The sequence below is a fragment of the Haliotis cracherodii genome, unplaced genomic scaffold (genome assembly GCF_022045235.1).
Source record: "Haliotis cracherodii isolate W230 unplaced genomic scaffold, xgHalCrac1.p SCAF_6, whole genome shotgun sequence".
Lineage (NCBI taxonomy): Eukaryota > Metazoa > Mollusca > Gastropoda > Lepetellida > Haliotidae > Haliotis > Haliotis cracherodii.
Window position 1 is genome coordinate 57,786,141 of NW_027266319.1, and position 22,937 is coordinate 57,809,077.

Below are 22,937 nucleotides of genomic sequence, written 5' to 3' on the forward strand. Positions count from 1 at the left end.
ATAAATGACTTTGAAAGAGGATAATAGCAAAATCTAAGCCTACAATTGCTAGAACAATTGCTTTTGTACCAATTAGCCCTGAGCACAGAGCTTAATTATCAACAACAATAATCCTACATTGCATCAAGCGGCTTTTCCAGTCAGGGACCAGTCTTTGTGCACATTCTGTCCCGTAAGGTTGAGAATTCTCAACACACCTACATCGGTTTGCAATCGGGATGAGTGGTCCTTCATATATTGCTTTTTTTTTCATCTGATATTTGTTCTATTTGTTGTCCACTTCAATCATCATTTGTTGCTTGCCTTGATTGATCTGTAGACGCCATTGTGATGAACACGTACAATTATGTCTTGGGGCAATGACTGCTTTGGCTACAAATTAACTATCTTCCAAGAAAAATATTTGTCATGAAGCGTATTGCATGTATGTTCCCTCTGATTGAATTTACCAAAGAGGTTTTGTCCCACGAGAGATGTGAGTGCAGCTCATGTATTTGGCAGCACTTAAAGCAGTATCATTCCATTGAATTAGTCTTGTGTATAAACACACTCACACAGTCTGAGTCATTCAAAAAACAGGCTGTTTCAGTTCTGTGAAGAAAAAACTCTTCTTGCATGACCAGACCAGGAACAGAGGCTTCATATGAATCAGTGAGTGAGTTGGGTTTAACACCACTTTGAACAGGATTCCAGGCAAATCCTGAAGACATTTACCACTTTGATGACACCGACAAGCACGGATATGCATGGTGCTGACAACCCAAACAATATAACCAGTGTGATGAAGGATTTGAAGCCTTGATCATAGATTTCTGGTTTGCCTAAGGGATGCAACTCTGAAAAGCGAATGGTGCTGCCTCATATAACTGGGCCCCCATGCACACTGTTTTTGTAGTGTCTCATCCAAAACTGGCTCCCACAGGTGATATAGCTGGGGTGAGATTAAGTGATATCTACACTGTACATATCGCTGCTATGAAATTGCATCACAATGCTTTGGACACCATTGTGATGTCATTGGTTATCATGACATCACAATCAAATGACATCACTAGTGGTTCTGCTACTGAGGCTGTTAGCAGTACTTTTAACACTTAAGACCCTGCTTATCACTTTCTACAAACTGAAAAAGTTAAACAAATGATGTTGGATGATAAATAAAATCTTGCCCTCGTATCTTTTGATATCAAATATATCAACACTGACTGATATATTTGATATCAAAAGACATTCAGGTGAGATTCTCTATTTATACTTCCATAAATGCAAAAAATATTGAATTTTTAATTGAACAGCATTTCAGTTGTATATCACAGTGTGTAATGCTAAGCCTAATGTGGGAAGAAAGCTCCAATGATGTAGGTTATAGACATTTCCAAACAAGCACAGCGATGAAGGCTGACAGACTACAGATCACAATCAGAGAGAATCTGGGATTTGAACACATGATCAATGGATCCTGGCATGACCAAGGGATGCAACTCTGTACTGACATATACTTGATACAGCAGCACATAGTGCTGTCTATATGGAACTTTAAAAACATGGGGGGGGAAGTCACAAGACAAAAAATAATACTTGAAAAATCTCACATTATCAGAGGTCAAATTGACCAGATTTCCCCAAAAGGTCATCATAAATCATATTGTACTTCCCATTTATATTTCACAGTTCTGTCATTCCTGGATTCTTCTTGAGAAAGTGAGAATAATAACCAATTGATTTCTTTGTCAATGATTGATCATTTCTGTCATTCATTGTATGCATTGAATAAAAGTCTTTTATAAATACACCAATATTGAAAATCAGATAACCATTCATCATATCCAATACACTGTTCTCTCCTGTCACAACATGCCAATGGCTGTCCCTTGCTGGCTGATGCTACCATCCTGTCTGTCTGCATATACAGTCCTTCTATTATAGATAATGTCCAACTTTTTTAATTCCAATGAATAAAATGTATGTTTCTGACAAGCACTTGATGAGACAGTGGTCATTGGCGGTTCTAAGAGACATCGAAGGATCTGTTTGATCTTGGTATCGAAACATTGTTTAGGATTTGACCTGCTTTGTCTAAGAAGGCATCACCCAATCCGCTTATTCAAGTCTTTACGTTCTATTTCAGGTTGTAAGGTGCCACAAGTCTTGTAGCTCTCTGAATTAGTATATACACTGATTATGTGTAATTTACATGGAAACTCCCAAACTAGCACATAAGACCTTAGATAGGAAGTACTCCAGCATTGTGCATTACATAGTGAACATTTCATCAATGTCAGTGTCAATTAGAAATGTGTTCCCAAGTACACTTACTGCTAACTACTGTGATAAAGTCAAGTCTCACCTCCACATCTTGATATGTGATGTCCAGAAATTGAAATAGGTCTTCATTCCATTTGTCACAATTGTGACTGATTTACTTGCAATCAGACTTAACTCAGACTTAAAGTATTGTTCAAGGATAATACCCCACTCAGACACCGAGCCTACTAGTCCTTGTCTTATCCCCTATATGACGAGCACCAGGCAGGGTAACAACAAGTACCATCTTTTAACATCTTTTGGTATGACACCCTAGACATTCTACAGATGCTGTATCCACTAGACCATGGTGATTGTCCTCTCTATTCCAGAATATGACTGTGATATTGCTGTAATATTGCTAAAACCATACTCACTCACTCACTTACTCTTAAATCATTTGCTCAACACTTCATTGAAAAGTACTCCAGTTATATCAGAGTGTCAGTAAAGTGAAGCAAAGCATGAAGTAATGCTTGAGGATTGGTGAATACAACAAATATGGATCTAGTGCTAATTAACCAAGGATCTTAATCTGGGGAAATCTTAATTCGAACCCTAAATCATAAGATCCTGGTATTCTAAAGGCTTACCCAGTGAATACTGCATCTCCTAGATGTCTCGGGCACCAGTTCCCACTCACTGATACAAAGCATTGGAATTGGAACAGGAAGACTATCAGACACCTTGCTATGTGTGCCCTTACTTCTTTCCTTCAGTATATATGGCCTGATCACATGATCAAGTCTGGTTGTGGAGGTCATTTCTTCTCCAGACTACGATGTTCTACAGGGGACATCATCAGAGGTCATAATTACATCAGATTAAGAATGACGTTCATACTCTCACAAGGGAAATATATACCCTTGATAAGAACATGTTTTTGAAAGTGACCAATAGATCTGTCTTGTCCTATTAAGTTCCATATCGCATCTAGACATCCCACAGGACACTTCTTCCTCCTCAGTCACCTGAATGTGTTAACTAAGATATGAAATGGTTACAAAATACCCTAACCAGACATGCCTGGTCCCAAGAAGGCTCGTCTAGACCATCTAATTGGGATCTATAATACTCGGACCAATGCTGAGATGAAATCAAAGATGGCTACTGTGAGACTGAACTTTTGAGACTTCCACAAACACTCATCATTTCAACTGCATACACTACTCAGTAGATCAAGATTTGGCCAAGCTTTTTAGATCATCATTATACCAAAGACTGCCTGCTGAACCGAATTTCTGTTAATGTTTACAAGAAATCATATTTAGTTGAACATGGTCATTTCTTGCTGGAGATCTCTAATGGACACTACCCTTTCTCCTGAAGAATGTTTGTGTCTTCAAGTTCACTTCTGACACTTGAATTTGCAAGGACCTTCCTGAAATGGTCCTGTAGCTTTTAGTTTTCCATGAAAATAAATGTTCCTCCCTCCTGAGAACCTAGACGCGGCACTGAGGTAAACCGTAAGTCTTCTTCTGGAAAACCGCCTCACGGGTCAAATTATTCCCTTATATATTCCTGAATAGGCAGCTGTAATGGGTCTCATCCTTGAACCTTTTTTTTAATGTGGTTGTAAGATTCCAGCCTAATGCAGGCCTTGATGGACGTGAATATCAAACAGGCAAGGAAATATTTACACAAATGGAAAATTGGTTAGTGTAAAAATACCTTCCCATGGACTACTGACAAGTAAAGAGTTGTCATGATCCCAACACTGATTGATTTTTGTGGGTGACTTACTTTAAACTGACAACTTTAAAAGCTTCAAAAAAGAAAGTTTAGAAATAGATTCAGTGAACATTTCCCTGATCATGTCAGTGGTCACATATTGTCTATAGTCACATTTCATATTGTACAGTAAAGATCCGGGATAGAACAGGTCTTCAGCAACCCATGCTTGCCATAAATGGCGACTATGCTTGTCATAAGAGACTTACAGGATCGGGTGGTCAGACTTGCTGACTTGCTTGATGCATGTCATTGTATCCCAATTGTGTGGATCAAAGCTCATGATGTCAATCACTAGATTGTCTAGTCCAGACTCGATTATTTAAAGACTGCCATCATGTAGCTGGAATATTGCTGAGTGGGGCATTAAACAAAAACCAACCAACAAACCAACCAATCATATTGTCGCTTGTCACGTTATACTTCACATAATCACGTATTATAGAGCCCAAAGTCACATATCTTATTGCATACAGTCACATATCACATATGTAGATTTGCCATCAAACCAGTTATCCCCCTTTACTTGAGAAAACTTTTCTTTAAATTTATATTTTATCGGTCCAAAACCTATTTGCAGCATATGCAATATATTAGTTTTTTCTCTCCATTTTCTTTTCCACATGGAACTGCTTAGGCCATGACCTGATCATTAACTACAAAGTTGATAAAAACTTTGAATCTGAACATTTGGAAAAAAGTGTTACATAATAAAACAGCCTTTGTTGACAGACAGGAAATTATGTCAAAATAAAAATATTACACAAGAGACTTTTTACAAAAATTGCTGTCTCGCGGACAAGCTTAACATTTTCACTTATCAATAATTAATTTGAGCTGCGAAGCAGTTCAGAAGAAGATGATGAGAGACCTGGATACCCAGATGAGTTGACAGTGTCCATTTCCGATGGCTTCCCTTCTCAGGGTCACTGCGTGTCATTGTGGACACAGAGTCCCCCTGAGAGGTGCACATGGCCAGAGTAAAACCTCCACTAACAACAGGAAGTAAGATCTATGACAGTCAACAATTATCTATTAAGGGATTATATATAGTATCCACAATAAGCTTCTTGTCTCAAGGATGCATGAAGGCTGACGTCACAAGGGACTCCATTGACAAAATAATTGGCTAACCATTTGATTATTATTTTGTTTACAATTTTTTTTGTCTCTGTGATTGTGGGGATAATGGTGATGAATCCTCTCAAAAGTGTGATTGTTTCCAGAGAAATTGCGTTAATGGTCAAAGTTGTCCAGTTTGAGAGCTGTGATGGACTCAAAGTATGCAAGCCTTACTTTAATAGCCTATTATGTTAATATAGCAACAAACCCCTTTCCATATCTGTTAGAAATCTCTGCATTAAGCAGTCGATTGTATGATTCCGACTATATCATGAGCTGTAATTCCAACCTAGTTCGGCAAGGGTGGAAACTGGACTTTTACAGTCAGTTAACTCGTTGCCTCTGGAAGATGGTAACTCCCACATTTCAACAATCACTTGCAACTGTCACAGCACCAAGATCATTTTGTCAAACCCTGCCCTGTACCTCTTTACAAACAAGACCTGGGGGCTCTGCAGCTCACCTGCCTGAAACTTACCTGTAATTAGTAAAGTGTGTAAGAAAGAATTATTTGATAAAAAATCCAATTACCTTGATGATCAAGTTCTCTGATTCACTATGTGCAAAAAAGTGATATGTAGCTTTTGCAAAATGGTTGTCATGGAAATCATCAAGTGATGTTTGGATAAGGATGATGAAACAAACTTGAGAGGAAGAACACGAGGAAAAACATCCACGTTTCAGGTTCAGAGTTGTTGTGGTTTCAAGAAGGAGAACAAAAATGCAGAGAAGTTTTCAGAAGACAAAGGCTTTCACACAACATAATATCCAACGGCCCTTGAGCTAGAAGAGGAAAAATAAGAAACTTAGTTTGAGGCAAGTTTCCATCAGTTCACAGATGCAGACATTTTTTTATCATTCTTTAACACTTTAATTTGTTTTCACCAACCTGGAGGTTGCTATAATTGATTTTCACCCCAACACTTTTTTTCAGGTGAGACAGTCATTAAGATGCATGCTGAGTAACTGGCATTTAGAAGTTTGTGATTCACTGATAAAGTAGATGCCACGTCCGATCCTAACCCAACTTTATCTCAATTTATTGGTCTGATCCCAATTGATTCAAAATCTAAATCCTCAACCTACCATTTACCCTTGTGTAAACTTTCCAGACTTTTACTATTACATAGGAAGACCTTCTGGTAAGGAAGATCTACACAGGGGACTTTGATTCATTAGATGCCACGATTGACAGAAAATTAGACGGGTGGAGATAACAGCTCCTCATCACCTGGTGCAACCCTGCCTGGAGCTACGCAATTGCTACCTCCAACATCCACCACAGGTCCCTTCCGATGGTAAATCTATCAATCTGTCTGTGTTAACATCTCTTTTCTGAAACCAGGGCCTTTGGGGATGTGAACACTGGTATTTACTCACATATTTGTGGCTAACCCACCTGCTACACAGGAAAAATGTGACATCTTGCAGATCAGGTTTAACAGGAAAGTCTGTGATTGGTTCCCTGGTCATCCCCGACCCCATGTATCAAATATCAATGGGACTGCAGGCTACGGCAGCAGACTGATGTTTCACACAAGGGTTAGTCAAATATTTACAAATGATATGTCTGTGTTGTGGTGTTAAGGTTAACCAGTGTCCTTGTTTCTTGAAATAGTTTCCCAGCGGACACCTCATGGGTCTCATTCATTCTGGTAACAAGCGTGCAGGATTATATACTGCTTGACATGAATGTGCTGAGTGTGCAGTATTGTAGCCTCATGATAGCATGTGGCACATGAATGTGCTGAATGTGCAATATTGTGTCCTGATGATAGCATGTGACACATGAATGTGCTGAGTGTGCAATATTGTGTCCTGATGATAGCATGTGACACATGAATGTGCTGAGTGTGCAGTATTGTAGCCTGATGATAGCATGTGACACATGAATGTGCTGAGTGTGCAGTATTGTAGCCTGATGATAGCATGTGGCGTATGAATGTGCTGAGTGTGCAATATTGTGTCCTGATGATAGCATGTGACACATGAATGTGCTGAGTGTGCAGTATTGTAGCCTGATGATAGCATGTGACACATGAATGTGCTGAGTGTGCAGTATTGTAGCCTGATGATAGCATGTGACACATGAATGTGCTGAGTGTGCAGTATTGTAGCCTGATGATAGCATGTGGCACATGAATGTGCAGTATTGTAGCCTGATGATAGCATGTGGCACATGAATGTGCTGAGTGTGCAATATTGTGTCTTGATGATAGAATGTGACACATGAATGTGCTGAGTGTGCAGTATAGTAGCCTGATGATAGCATGTGGCACATGAATGTGCTGAGTGTGCAATATTGTGTCCTGATGATAGCATGTGACACATGAATGTGCGGAGTGTGCAGTATTGTAGCCTGATGATAGCATGTGGCACATGAATGTGCTGAGTGTGCAGTATTGTAGCCTGATAATAGCATGTGGCACATGAATGTGCTGAGTGTGCAATATTGTGTCCTGATGATAGCATGTGGCACATGAATGTGCTGAGTGTGCAGTATTGTAGCCTGATGATAGCATGTGACACATGAATGTGCTGAGTGTGCAGTATTGTAGCCTGATGATAGCATGTGGCACATGAATGTGCTGAGTGTGCAGTATTGTAGCCTGATGATAGCATGTGACACATGAATGTGCTGAGTGTGCAATATTGTAGCCTGATGATAGCATGTGGCACATGAATGTGCTGAGTGTGCAATATTGTATTCTGCCTATGAACATATCATTGCTAAATATACTGAACAGCAAAAGAAACAAAGCTTTAATAAAATAGTTCATGAAGTTTCCCATTGAAATATACCTTGTTTTTGACATTTGTCCGTATCCAAATTTAATGTTAACAACCAAATTGTGGACATAAAAGAATTGGCAAGCATTCATACAGTCTGGCCAGCATGCAGTTGTCATCAAGCCTGATTTCCCTTATTCTTCCTAAGTCTTGGCCTGGCGCTAGTATCAAGGCAAGAAGTTGTCATCAAGCCTGATTTCCCTAATTCTTCCTAAGTCTTGGCCTGGCGCTAGTATCAAGGCAAGAAGTTGTCATCAAGCCTGATTTCCCTTATTTTTCCTAAGTCTTGGCATGGCGCTAGTATCAAGGCAAGAAGTTGTCATCAAGCCTGATTTCCCTTATTCTTCCTAAGTCTTGGCATGGCGCTAGTATCAAGGCAAGAAGTTGGACCCACGTAGCTGGGTTGCCGTGTATCGCAAAAGGCACAAGGAAATGCAAGTGAAATTATATTTTCATGGAAAACATTCTGTCACTTTGTGGTCGCTATTACATTCAAGATGGATAAAGACAAACGTCAAAAACAAGATACCTAAAAAAGCCATTGATATCGGGAAACTTTCATGAAGTATTTTCATGAAGTGATGGTGTTCCTGCAGTTGAGCATATATATCTGATTATTGACCACTGATTTGTCTGGACCAGTCCCACTTACTTGACCCTATGGGGCATCTGAAAACATTGCTGGTTGTCACGTAACATCCGAACTACTCCCTCAAGGCAGAGACCATCAGTGTCCAAAGGTAATAAGTAATATGACGGGACATTCAGGACTTTCTCAAACAAGTTGGAAAAAGGAAGATTTCTCTAGAGAAGTGGAAATAATGGTATCAAAAACAGGATTTAAGGAATGTGTCTAAGAGACAGCAAACTATTCATGAATTTCCTTTGTTTTACTCCTGGGAAATTTAATGGCATGTATGGAAGAAAATTTGTAGTCATGCAAATGGGCCTAGTGCTAATTCCTTCGTGAGGACAACCAATATCAATCCCTACCGTTTCAATGATTATAGGACATAGAAATTACCCTTTATGAGGTCCAATCTTCTTGGTATAAAAGTATTAATAGGGCCATGAGGCTCTGTAGCTTACCTTCATTTGTCTTTAAAGCTTGCATCATGATTGATTACATCATTTGTAATTGAAGATCATCAAAGTTATATTCGTAAAACACAACAGAGGTTTCTACATGACTGAGACTGCATATCAATTAACACATGAGTTTATAGCCAAAATGACTTTTTCAACATGGCTGTCATGGTGACCATGCTAGAAACAGAATTTTGTGAGCAGCCTTGAGGACATCAGTGCTGTGGCTATGGGTTTGGTGTATGTGTACAGTATAGGCACTACACTGCAGTATAAACATAAAATGTGAGTTTCCTGAACCATACACTCAGAGGGGATGTTAAAAATGTAGAGTTACCTGATTAAAAGGACATGAAGGTCAAAGGTGAGTCAAAAATCAGGAGGGTATAACTGGCAATTTCAACCTGGATATTTGGCAAGCCAAGCAAATACTTTAACCATTACGCTACCTCACGAGAACAGGAACTTACATATTGTCAGCATCACAACAACTTAAGTATAAATTTATTCATTAGGCTTGAAAATCTCTAGTCTACAATTGAACACACAGACACACACACACAAAAAAACCACACACACACAGGCACACACACAAGTTCTCCACTTGTCAGTCAGAGAAGAATGTATATGTACAACAATTAGATTAAAAAATTGCAATAGAAAATTATAGACACAGCTTGGATGGGTTTTGCAATAATCATGATTGATAATGGCGTGCCGCCATTGAAGTGTTAATGAACAACCTACAAAGCATATCAAATTTCATATATTCAACCATAATGAATAGTGACACACAAGCATTCTGACAGCCATCTTGTGATATTTTACTTTGGAAAACTCTACCAGCAGATCACAATAACCTGACAACATTTATACCCGTCTCAAAGTAATTGATTTATGTATGTTAAGAGTTTTTGCTGATTAATCAAATATGTACTGACATTGATTCTGCTTTGAAAAACTTGATCATTAAACTTAATCCCTGCATAGAAACAGCTAAAATTAGATATTGCATATGATGCCTAGAAAAATACATGCCTAAATTTTCTAGAATTGAATTTGATGAAATCAATAGTTGGGTTCAAACTTCATGCTGAAGTGCCATTTTGATGAATTCCCTTTTGATAGGTGCAAGCCTTATTTGATAAAGACATTGATTTTTCCCTCCACTGCTTTTGTTTTTTAGTAATTAGAGAATACTGATTATGGAAAATGAGAAAATCATCTTGGCACATATACAGAACCTTTAAAACAGGAGTTGTGTGGAGATTTGAGAGAACATTTGTTCATTTTAAGCCTTCAAATAATCTATTTATCATGAAGAATTGTATGAATCAGTCATGCTGTAAGTAATATATATTTCTCTACATGATCATACAGTGATATGTTTGGGGATAACAAAAAAGAGGAACCGTTTATTCAGCATTTGCGCATCCCTTTAAGTTCTGCACATCAGTCATTTATAGTGCCAATAACAAAATATGCTTCCCTTGTCATATGAAGCAGACTCTGTTATCCATAAAATGAACACAAATGTAGTCCATTGGTATCCAGAAGTCCAATGTGTGCCCAGTTGTGTTTGTAGGTTTTCTTGATGATGAACAAAATAAAACTTACCCACTTAAGTTTGAGAAAAATGTGTCCGAGAAATATTTACTTTCTTATTTTATGTAGCTTAAGTTCTCCAGCCACGGGATCATGAGTGAGTGAGTGAATGTTGTTTTACGCTATTCCAGTTATGGACGCCTGTGCAAAATCGCCATCATAAGGGAACAATGACATCAGTCAGACATAACCACTCAATACTCCTATTCAATGTTCTGACATCCATGAGGAACTGATGACCGACCTATCCTACTCAAGAATCCTCAGTGTGGCAGAGATCTAGTGAAACCATCGAAACTAAACTTGAAGTTTAGATTCACTGAAACATTATTGAATTGAAAAGAATATTCCTGAAACATCTGTGTTGTATTTCTACATGAAACTGATCAATGGCATTAGCTTGACAAAGTTGTAGAACAGTCTCATTCCAGTTAATAATCTTTATGAGATATCTGAATTACTACACTAAACATATTTCATCATCATTGCATTAAAAAGCAGGTGTCGCCAGAAACGTCAGTGGTTTACTTCTCTTTAATTCTGATTATTTCAACAGAGCTTCTACTCATTCGTTTCCAAAGATGTCTTCGTTCTTGCTGGAGTTGCCTCCCCTTTTGGCACACGCCTCAAATCTTGATATACCACTCCAGCTGCAGCTGTCTGGAGGTTAATATTCATTTTCAAAATTAATATCCTACTTGGAAAACATTTGGGGCAATTATTTTAAATTTTTTACATTCTGCAAATATTCTAACGCTGTCACCGATGACCCACAAGAAGGATGACAATAGAATACTCACCGTCCATTCGATGACCAGCATGCCCTTCTTGTCTGTCGTTGTATGCACGTTGTCAGGATTCCGATATGGCCTTTCTGGGGGGGTGGTGCAGCTCCGTTTCGTCGCTTTACTTGGTTTGCTGATTCCAACAGAATTCATGGCTAGCACCCGAAAAGAGTACGTACCCCAGGGATTAAGATTCACATAAGCCGTTTGATCATCTCCTAGGCTTCTATCGTCCGAATCATGCCACGTGTCCTTGCTTTCCGAGGTATTATATTGTATGATAAAACCAGATATATCGTCTCCATTATTTGGACCTGCTTGCCACACAATTTCTGCCGATTTCCCGTGACAGCTGATGACCTGCACCTCTATGGGCGGGTCAGGCGCACCTGGAACAGACAGGACACAGTTACATTCGGTGTCGGGGTAGCTATAAAAGGTGAATTGTGGGTAATAAATGTCAGGGAAGAGAAACATCTGAGAAGTGTTCAAATTCCATACACCCAAAGAAACCTTCACTCTTACATCATCGTGAACATCGATGACACCCCTTTGATCAAATGCTTAACAAGACAAACTAGCATGGTTGTTTGTTGGTTTGTTGTTTAACGCCGCATTCAGCAATATTCCAGTTATATGATGGCGGACTGTAAAAAAAAAAATGAGTTTGGACCAGACAATCCAGTGATTGACATCATGAGCATCGATCCACGCAGTTGGGATACAATGACATGCATGAATGTATTTGTGTTCATTTTGTGACATAGGTATAGTGTACAGCCCCTTTTCACAGTCTTGAATCAGCTAATGACCATGCAGGTGTTCATCACTCAGGTGTTAATTCATCAATCAGTGGTTAATTCATCAGTCAGGTGTTAATTCATCAATCAGGTGTTTGTAAAAAGGTGAGCATAGCCTGCCCCACTGGTGGCAACTAGGAAATGATATTTATATCCAACCTTCTTTGGACTTCTTCACAATAGGTTATTGTTAGCCTTTGTGCAATATACAGTTGTTGTGATTTTAATTGTCAAACTTTTATTGTTTAGTATGACGACACACTAATGTACTGATAGACATTCATGTTAAATTACACACACAAATAACATATTTTACCAGACGTTTATTTATGAATTCAAAACCTACTGACCAACTGTTGGATAAACTCTCAGCTACAACTGGCTAGAAATAGGATCTAAACAAGCCTGTCACATATCATCGTAACAAATAAACACCAGATAACATCCTGTTCTGTAGATTCTGCCAGCAAGAGGCATGATAAAAAAATTCTTTCTTAAATCAACATTTTTCCACAAGACATTGATTGACAACCAACATCAATTCCTTGATATAACAAACATTTCAAGATCAAATTGTGCTTTTAACACCTTTAGCTAGAGGTGACTTTTTGCCAAGATACAAATTACAATCGCTACCAATAACAATATCAGTAGCTCATGTTCCCAAGTACATTTCCAATTCTAAGCCTAATTACACTTGTGGTTAGCTGTTTTTTCTACAAAATGAAACCTTGCCTCCGTCTGATTATGAAGATGTTTCAACACCTCTCAGCAGATCACGCATCGGTTTTTGTCCATCTCATTTGTGTTAATGTGGTGAAAAACTCCCCCAGGAATGAAATATTCATAAGAAGATGTTCAATAATACAAACTTTGATTACTTTTCTTCTCCTTGGCAGGTGGACGTAGATTACTCAAACAATACCATTTCCTGCCACATCTATCTCCACCTTTGCCAACATCACTGTCAATATTCAAAATTAAATCTTCTTTTTTTTCAAATCAATTTTTTTTTTATAAATATGAGTAGTCATATGAAAGGACATTTTTTCAAGGTTTCATTTAATGGTTTTGAGAAGTCTTTTAAAAAAAATAAAAATATGAATTAGAAATTGGAATAGACTGTTTTGTGAAGCATCAGAAATGCAAGATGTTTTGTCACATGTTCTCTCTGACTATAGTATAAGGATTCCAAGGGAACAGGATGCTGGAGATGCTATATGAGAATTGGTGTATGACTGGTATTATAATGTCTGAGGGGCGGTCGGGTAGCCTAGTGGTTAAAGCGTTCGCTCGTCACACCGAAGACCCGGGTTTGATTCCCAACATGGGTACAATGTGTGAAGCCCATTTCTGGTGTCCCCCGCCGTGATATTGTTGGAATATTGCTAAAAGCGGCGTAAAACCATACTCGATCACTCTGATGGCAAATGGAAAAGAAGTCTCAACCATTTCAAGAACTGATACTTTATCTTGCTGAAAATGATGGAATCCCTCACACAACCTTCGTTTCATCACTCGTAATGTTACCCCTGTTGTAAATCCCCTTACATCTATACTGCACAACCCCTAGGCAGCAATTCCCGATCACTTGAAAAGTTGTAGATCCTATGTACAGTGTTTTCTGCCACTTGTTTCGAAGCAGTGGTCATTTATGTATTGTCATGACAGGGCGATTGGAAGTAACATATGAACACAATGAAACAGAAACATATCAATATTTAATCTATGCTTTATATCTTTCACTGTCACATTGAATCAAATCACATTGAAAGGGCCACATAAGTTGGATAACTTTTGCCCAATCCCGTTGACCATATATGTCAATAAAATATGTTTAAAACAAACAAATCAAATTTCATAACTGAACAAAATATCATGTTTTGGATGATATATGGGGTATATTAATATATTGTATGAAGTAATAAATAAACTACCTTTTCCAAAATCGTCTATAGCATAGTTTTTAAAAAAATATGATTTATCTCCTATATCAAATTTCAAGTACCCTATTGATGTTTTAAGAAAGAAAATGTTTCACTTTCGGCTTTCCTCCCATATCAAGCTGGTAGTCCATGATACAGCTGACATATATAGAACTGAACACGGCCATGTCCCCTGACACAAACAAGACAGAATAATGTGAAAGGATGGATGCACTCTATAAGCAGCCACACACACATACACACACACACACACACACACACACACACACACACACACACACACACACACACACACACACACACACACACACACACACACATTGCTGTGTAGGTGTAATCATCTTTGACCTCACCTCAACTCACCTCACCTAACCCCACCTCATCTCACCCCACCCCACCTCACCCCACCCCACCCCACCCCACCCCACCCCACCCCACTTCATCAGTGAGTGTCAGTCAGAGACAGTAAAGAGCACTCAAGACATGAAAACTCCTTACAGTGAGAGAACCAGTCATCAAGTTTTTCAGTACATGTGTAAGTTATATGTTTTTAACTGATAAAAAGTAACATTCTTTTCAGTTTAGATAGGTGTGTGTCAGTAGGCCATCCATTAAAATGATCTTCATGAAGATCTTGTTAAAGAGTGGTGACCTGTTTGTATATAAAAACAATTTCATGAAGCCATCAATGAAACTAGGGTCTCTAAGGGGACTGTGCTCAACTGGTTTTAATAGGTTAATGTCTCGTGATTCATGGTGAGGTGAGGTATAATGGGGTCTCACATCACGTTCAAGATTGTTGCACTTATATAGTGCCAAGCATGCATGAGTGAGTGAGTGTGTGTCGACTAATGCCAGTTTTATACTGCTAGCCAAATGAACGAGTTCATGTCTAAAAAGTCTTTTCATGCTTATTTTCATGTGAGAATGCACACAAAAGGTCACTCTGTTTTATAATTTAGAGGCCAAGGAAAGCGTTAAGAATGTCATGTTTTATAATTTAAGGACCGCCTCTGTAGAGTAGTAGTAGCGTGTCCACCTGGAGAGTGGAAGGTCCGGGATTCGATCCCGGGCTGCGTCATACCAAATGAATTAAAAAGATGATACTTGTTGTTACCCTGTCTGGTGCTTGGCATTAAGGGCTCAAAACAATGACTGGTCGGCTCGGAGTCAGTATACTGTGTCTGACGGGGTGTTCATGTTAAATTGCGGCATGGTATCTCAGTGGGCTAGCACTATGAATCGGCCAAAGTCCAGACTAGCACAAGCAGCCACACACACACGTCCATGCTATATATATCAGTGCCATAATCTTGGATGCCACATCGAACCCCATTTCACCTCACCTTATAATTTAAGACTGGAAGAATTAAGAAGCCAAGAAAAGCATTATTAATGTCACAGCTCTAAATACTTTTAAACCATGTAATGGCTTGAAACATTTTATGGATAGCAACTTCTTTATTCATAGTGACTTTTTGCCCACTCAATATTCCCCTGATGAAGAGGCTACACCTTGTACCTTCAATATTCACCTGATGAAGGGTCAAGAGGTAGAGCTGAAATGCCAATACAAATAATCAAGAAGTCGTTACACATAAATAGTTTCATGTCTTCATTTTTTCTCAACTGAAAATTTACCCCAATATTCTTGTATGTCATTTGAGAAAGAAATGTTAGCCACCTGAAAATGACTGTTGACAACATCGACAATACGCAATCCTAGTACTTACTTCGGACTGTAAGATGAGCACTGGACATATCAATGTCAATGTCCACCGTTGCTTTACATGTATAAACTCCTGCATCAGACACTCTTGCATCCTTGATTATCAACGAATGTCTGTTTTTGTCACGTTTATACACATATTTGTCATTTTTTGTAAAATTCACAATGTTCCCATCATGCCTCCATTCCAGTTTCAGCTTCAGCCCATCCAGCGGGTGGGTGGCCGTCTTGCAGATAAACTTGGCTCTCTCCCCCTCGTTCACTATTACATTCTTCAGCTGATCCTCAATGTACACCAGGCCTGCAAACAACATTCAAAGTCTTAGAACAAGGATACAAATTGCAATGATTATCAGCCATAAAATTATGTTCATTGACAAATTATGAAAACAGAATCAGAGTTTGTTGTATTACATTAGTGTTGGTTGTCTCAAACATCAGATAAGCAAGAATTGTTTGAAACTGTTTGGAAATCATGTGGCCATATGATGCAAGGCCAATGCAAAGAAATGGTTTCCATGTTCCATGACTGGAATTGAACCTGGACTAGTTCACAGTTGAACTGAAAACCACTGAGCTACCCGACCTCCCATAAACCAAGATGCTAGCATTGGCTTAATACACGGACAACTGGAGGGTAGGAGGGCCAGGGAGGAAGGGAGAGAGGGCGAAGGAGAGAGAGAAAGAGTCTCCGAGAGGAGGGAGGGAGGGAGGGCGGCGGAGAGAGAGAAAGTCTCCGAGAGGAGTGAGGGAGGGAGGGCGGAGGAGAGAGAGAAAGAGTCTCCGAGAGGAGGGAGGGAGGGAGGGCGGAGGAGAGAGAGAAAGAGTCTCCGAGAGGAGAGAGGGAGGGAGGAAGGGAGAGAGGGTGAAGGAGAGAGAGAAAGAGTCTCCGAGAGGAGGAAGGGAGGGAGGGCGGAGGAGAGAGGGAAAGAGTCTCCGAGAGGAGGGAGAGAGGGAGGGCGGAGGAGAGAGAGAAAGTCTCCGAAAGGAGGGAGGGAGGGAGAGGGGGAAAGAGTCTCAGAGAGGAGGGAGGGAGGGAGGGAGAGGGGGAAAGAGTCTCAGAGAGGAGGGAGGGAGGGAGAGGGGGAGAGGGAGAGACTTGGGTTTCAAATCAACCTGAAAGAAAATTCACCCTTTCACTAATCACAGTTACCAAGGTCTGAAAAGTGAAAACTCAATATTTCAATAACTTTCCTTTGTTGATTATTTCATTGTTTTTTTCCGGTTGATCAAAGAAACAAACATATAAAACCCATGTTTTTGTTGTTGATCTTTCTATTGATATGAAATTAGTTGTGTTTCAATCAGTACCTGAAGGTAACGTAGGTGCAGATCATGTCTACATACAAATCTTACGAACAATCTGTCTTAACATTGCCTTCTAGGCTTGCTGTTCATCGTGATTTCCTTTCAGATTCTAGATAAATACGTTAACATTATCTCTGTCAGAAGTAGGATGACTTTCCCATGAGAAAATGAAAATATAAGTTTTTGAAACTTAAACCAAACTGAATCATCTTAAGCCTCTGGGTAAACACAGAATACACTGATGCAAAATCTTCTCAAAAACCTGTATCACATCCTGTTTATGAAGACAGAACTGCCAAAAGGTTTAGATGCTAGTTCTTGATAACTACATCTGTCCTGGGACATCACTGTTCAAAACTCCCACATCAGTTTTCATAAAAGCTGAATAACACAGGAGATATCACCTGGGTCACTTAGATCAAGTCATGTCTCCCAGGACATATATCGCTGCAATGAAATTGCATCACACTTCTTTGAAGACCATTGTGACACCATCGATTAGGTTACCATGACGTTACTTTCAAATGACATTTTTACACTCAAAACACTGGTTATTACGGTTTACAAACTGGAAAAGTTGGAAGAATGATTTTGGATGATAAATAGGATCTCACCCTGGTGTCTTTTGATATCAAATATATTAACACTTGTTGATAAAAGTTATAAGCCTTTATTGAATCTCATTGATATACACTGTATTTGACCGGAGGCAGCTCTGTGTATACTAGCCTTGCTCCAAGGCTGTACTGAATGGTGAGTCCATTGGTTATAGTAATTCTAGCCTCATAATAGGCAAGTCTAGATACATGGACAGTACAGGGTGCCCGTCTCTTATAAGCACAACGTGTTCTTATTATTCATATAATCAAGAAATTATAATTAAAACTATTAATTATTGCCTTACAGACTTGTGCAAGTCTATGTGTAAACATTTTTTGTAAATTCTGTACTGGACTGAACGTACAGATGAACTTTGGAACTTTGAAATATTCAATTTGTTATCGGAATGAAACAATAAATATTTGACATTAAACAAATGATATTTTGGTCTGTACAGTTCTTTAAAAACACAAAATTAAAGAATTGTAAAATCAATGAGAACTCTAATTACATTAAAACTCTGACACATGTGATAAGTAAACAATTGTAGTTTAATAGTGTTCATGTAAAAATAGCAAAAATCCATAATTTTCAAAATGCCAAGCGGCGAGTTATACCGGGAATTGTCAGCTAATCTTGTCCCACAACAATAACAGGTTCAGCTAAAAAGAAAACCTGACACAAAATCCCCCCAAGTTATCTCCCCTGGGAGAACTCGTGGAACTGTTTTTGTGCTACAAAGTTTCCTTGCCAAGTAAGATCTTTATGCATCTGTTTGATTGGCTGACAATAATAAAGTTACAGAGTTAATGGACATAATTGCTGATCACTTGCGATGGGATACATCTCCCACGTGACATGCTTTTTGGAAGGAGATGGGGAAGGGGTGTGTGTGTGTAATTATTAGGGGGGGTTGGGGGGACCTGATATTTTACATGATGCTATTAGCCATCTTCCTTCTCTAGTCTCAATAAATTAACAAAAATGTGTTCTCAGAGACGCTGTTTGTTCTTCCAGTGTATTTGGGTCCATTTTAAAATATCTGCAAGAAGTGTCCTGAAGTCCTTTAATGATGACCCTTGGGGATTCTGGGTAAGTATATAGGTCCCCAGCACCCTATGCTTGTCACAAGAAGTGTCCTGAAGTTCTTTAATGATGACCCTTGGGGATTCTGGGTAAGTATATAGGTCCCCAGCACTCTATGCTTGTCACAAGAGGTGACTAAATGGACACTGTGATCAGGCTTCTTGGTGACATGGTGGATTATATGTGATAGCTTGCCAACTGAGTGGATCGATGCTCATGATGTCAATCACTGGATTGTGTGATCCACACTCAATTATTTACAGACCACCATCATACAGCTGGAATATTGCTGAAAGCAGCTTAAATGAAAAGACACTACCTTTAATCCTTATTGGACTTAACACACAAAACATAGAAACTTGAATGTCCTGAGGTATATTATACAGACTATACAACAATCGACCAAGGAGGAATTACGTATTATTATGTGTCCAGAGTGAATGGTGTTATCCCTGAGCCATTGGTGAGGGAATATCATAAAATATTGGCTAGAGATGCCTTGAACATACGACCATGACATGGGGCTTTACAATTTATGTTCACACCATTTTACATGTTGTTGTTATTCTTGTATTTTTTGTATCAATACATGACCTACCAATACAGTGCATGACCTACCAATACAATACATGACCTACCAATACAATACATGACCTATCAATACAATACATGACCTACCAATACAATACATGACCTATCAATACAATACATGACCTAACAACACAATACATGACCTATCAATACAATACATAACCTGGCAATACAATACATGACCTACCAACACAATGCATGACCTACCAATACAATACATGACCTACCAATACAATACATGACCTACCAATACAATACATGACCTAGCAATACAATACATGACCTACCAACACAATGCATGACCTAACAACACAATGCATGACCTACCAGTACAATACATGACCTACCAATACAATACATGACCTAGCAATACAATACATGACCTATCAATACAATACATGACCTAACAACACAATACATGACCTATCAATACAATACATGACCTGGCAATACAATACATGACCTACCAACACAATGCATGACCTACCAATACAATACATGACCTATCAATACAATACATGACCTACCAATACAATACATGACCTACCAACACAATGCATGACCTACCAATACAATACATGACCTGGCAATACAATACATGACCTACCAACACAATACATGACCTACCAATACAATACATGACCTACCAATACAATGCATGACCTACCAATACAATACATGACCTTTTGCTTGTTTGTTTGTTTGTTTTTAACACTGCGCTCAGCAATATTCCAGTTATATGACAGTGGTCTGTAAATAATCAAGTCTGGACCTGACAATCCAGTGATTGACATCATGAGCATCGATCTACGATGGGATATGATGACATGCATCAACCAAGTCAGCCAGTTTGACCACCCAATCCCGTTAGTCGCTTATTATGACAAGCATAATGGCCTTTAACGGCAAGCATGGGTTGCTGAAGACCTATTCTAACCCAGATCTTCACAGATCAAATACATGACCTACCAATACGATACTCCTATCATGGCCCCGAACATTACACCCCAATATAAGGAAATATTATATCAATACAAATATGAGATTTAGTGGACAGTGTATTTGCCCAGAAGGCAGAAGTGGGTCCGATACCAAGAGACGTTACAAGATGGTACTTGTTGTTACCCTGCTGTGCATTCAGCATTAAGGGGCTTAAACAAGGACTGGTTGGCTCGGAGTCAGTATACTGTGTCTGACTAGGGTATTCATGTTAAACTCTGGCATGGTATCTCAGTGGGCTAGCACTATAAACTCGGCATTGAAAATAACATGCAAAAAGCAAATCCTTTAGTTGAACTTAAATGTTTCATCTTCACTGATTACGTATGGATATGATCAAAGTTGATCAAGTATGAATTAATGTCCATAGAAACAGTTCAGTCAAACACCATCTCAAATAAATCTTTATTTTTCAAACCACTGATATATAACACGTCAAAGTGTCTTGTCTGTTAATTCTGAACTTATTAACTGGAAATGAATTTAAAAATACAAAGGAAATTAACACCAAGGTATCCCCGTGCCTTGATTAGCTAAACCATCTGTTTTCATACGGAAAGGCCAGGCGGCAGTAATTCGTCCCAATTAAAACACATGTGTACTTTTTCCCAATTTCGAATCGATCAACAGTCAGCCCAGGCTACTAATGAAATAATTAAGAATTGGAGCAACGTGTCAATTCGGGATTAAGGGAGTTGGAATTCTCACACTCTTAAGAAACATTAACCCAGAGCATCAGATGACTTATTAGTTTGAACTAGAATTCCATTGTTGCCCCAAAAGCTGAGGAACCAATCAGGTGTCTGGTCCAGAATTTATCTCTATTGTTCAAGGGAAGAGATTTTGACAGGGCTCAAACTGTGTTAGCCATCTCATCTCCACACAGCTTGTCCCGTGCCAATCACAAAAGGTCAAATGACAAAACTTGGTCAAAAAGACCTCTTAAAGTGCTGTATCGAAATGAAAATGGGCTTGAAAGCTTTCACTGCAGAAATCTCCAGCAGGAATCAAATAATACTGCTTCATTTGAAATAATCAGTCCTCATATTTGAAAATGTGTTTAATTCAAAGACAATGCACAAGTCACACTTTAAGGATGAGGCCATCGTCAGACAAATCTAACTTTTGGCTCAGAAAATTAAACTTGGGCGCTGCAGGCTGTAAAATATTTAAAAGTTGCTAACTTTCATTGTCGCAAAAGATAATTAAAGTTGAATCATCCAGGATGGGGGAAAGGGATTGTGTTGTGGGATAATGCTTTGATGAAATTGCTCTGAACAGCTGTGGGAATTGATAGTGGGCGATCAAGCCACACCATAGCAAGAATTATCTCCCCTGGTAATGGCTGCCACCAATTTGGTTTTCCTTCACCATTACGATATTCCTTACAAAAATTTACAAATTTCACAGATCACTACTCATTGATTTTTCATATCAACGATTTTAAGACAACAATCTGTTTAATTTATGAATCCCGTTGAAAACTATGATTTCCCCAACTTTAATTGTGATCTAGTTTCAGCGGAAATCATTTGGAATTCCATTCAAACTTTAATTTGTTGATTCCTCATGAGAATTGACAATAACTAAGGACAAAATCAAGTTACTTCCTGTGATGCTCAGTTTACAATTGTCCACTTTCTGTTATCCTGTACTTGGTGAACTTCGCATATAATGATTCTAAAGCACTCCTGTTTTTTAAAGCCTGTTAATGACGATGACACAATGACGACATGATTGCACCAAGATAATGAATAAATCACCTTTTCTGACAAAGGCTGAATTTGAAATTAAGAACTAATTGATATTACATTCCAACCCTGAACAGATCCTATTGTGGGTCTTTTTATGAATGAAGAAAGGCAGGCCAATTTTCCCTCTCGTTGTAGCCATCCCTAAAATTTGCAAGTATGTCCCTAATTTTGTTTGTCTTTTATTTAACTTCTATTTCAAGTTGTTCCAGGGGAGACAGCCTCAGATCAACCCTGACCTTTCTTCACTTTCCTCCCTTATCTGGGCATTGTGACAAAGAAGCAAAAACTGGTCTTGTCTTATTAATATTTAGAGATTCTGATTGATAAACTATAGCCATGGGTTGTATTTTTTTTTATATAAAACTTGTATGACTTGAAAACATAAGAAACTATTGTTGTAATCTATTTCTTGACATACAAGTGTAGTTGAATGATGAGTACTACAAGTGTTGTTGAATGATGAGTACTACAAGTGTTGTTGAATGATGAGTACTACAAGTGTTGTTGAATGATGAGTAACTACAAGTGTTGTTGAATGATGAGTACTACAAGTGTTGTTGGATGGTGAGTACTACAAGTGTTGTTGAATGATGAGTACTACAAGTGTTGTTGAATGATGAGTACTACAAGTGTTGTTGAATGATGAGTACTACAAGTGTTGTTGAATGATGAGTAACTACAAGTGTTGTTGAATGATGAGT

The 22,937-nt window shown here is 38.7% G+C and overlaps 1 protein-coding gene across 9 annotated transcripts in view; it reads right to left on the reverse strand.

Annotated features, from left to right (window-relative positions):
* The window catches only part of LOC139444918 (neuroglian-like), a 301,741-nt gene that overhangs the window by 44,735 nt on the left and 234,069 nt on the right, over nt 1–22,937 (reverse strand). For all 9 annotated transcript variants that reach the window (XM_071225929.1, XM_071225927.1, XM_071225935.1 and 6 more), the window contains 2 exons: nt 15,903–16,199; nt 11,439–11,812 (listed from right to left, as the gene is read on the reverse strand). In XM_071225929.1, the coding sequence (XP_071082030.1) occupies nt 11,439–11,812; nt 15,903–16,199 (671 nt within the window). The remainder of the gene's footprint in view (nt 1–11,438; nt 11,813–15,902; nt 16,200–22,937) is intronic.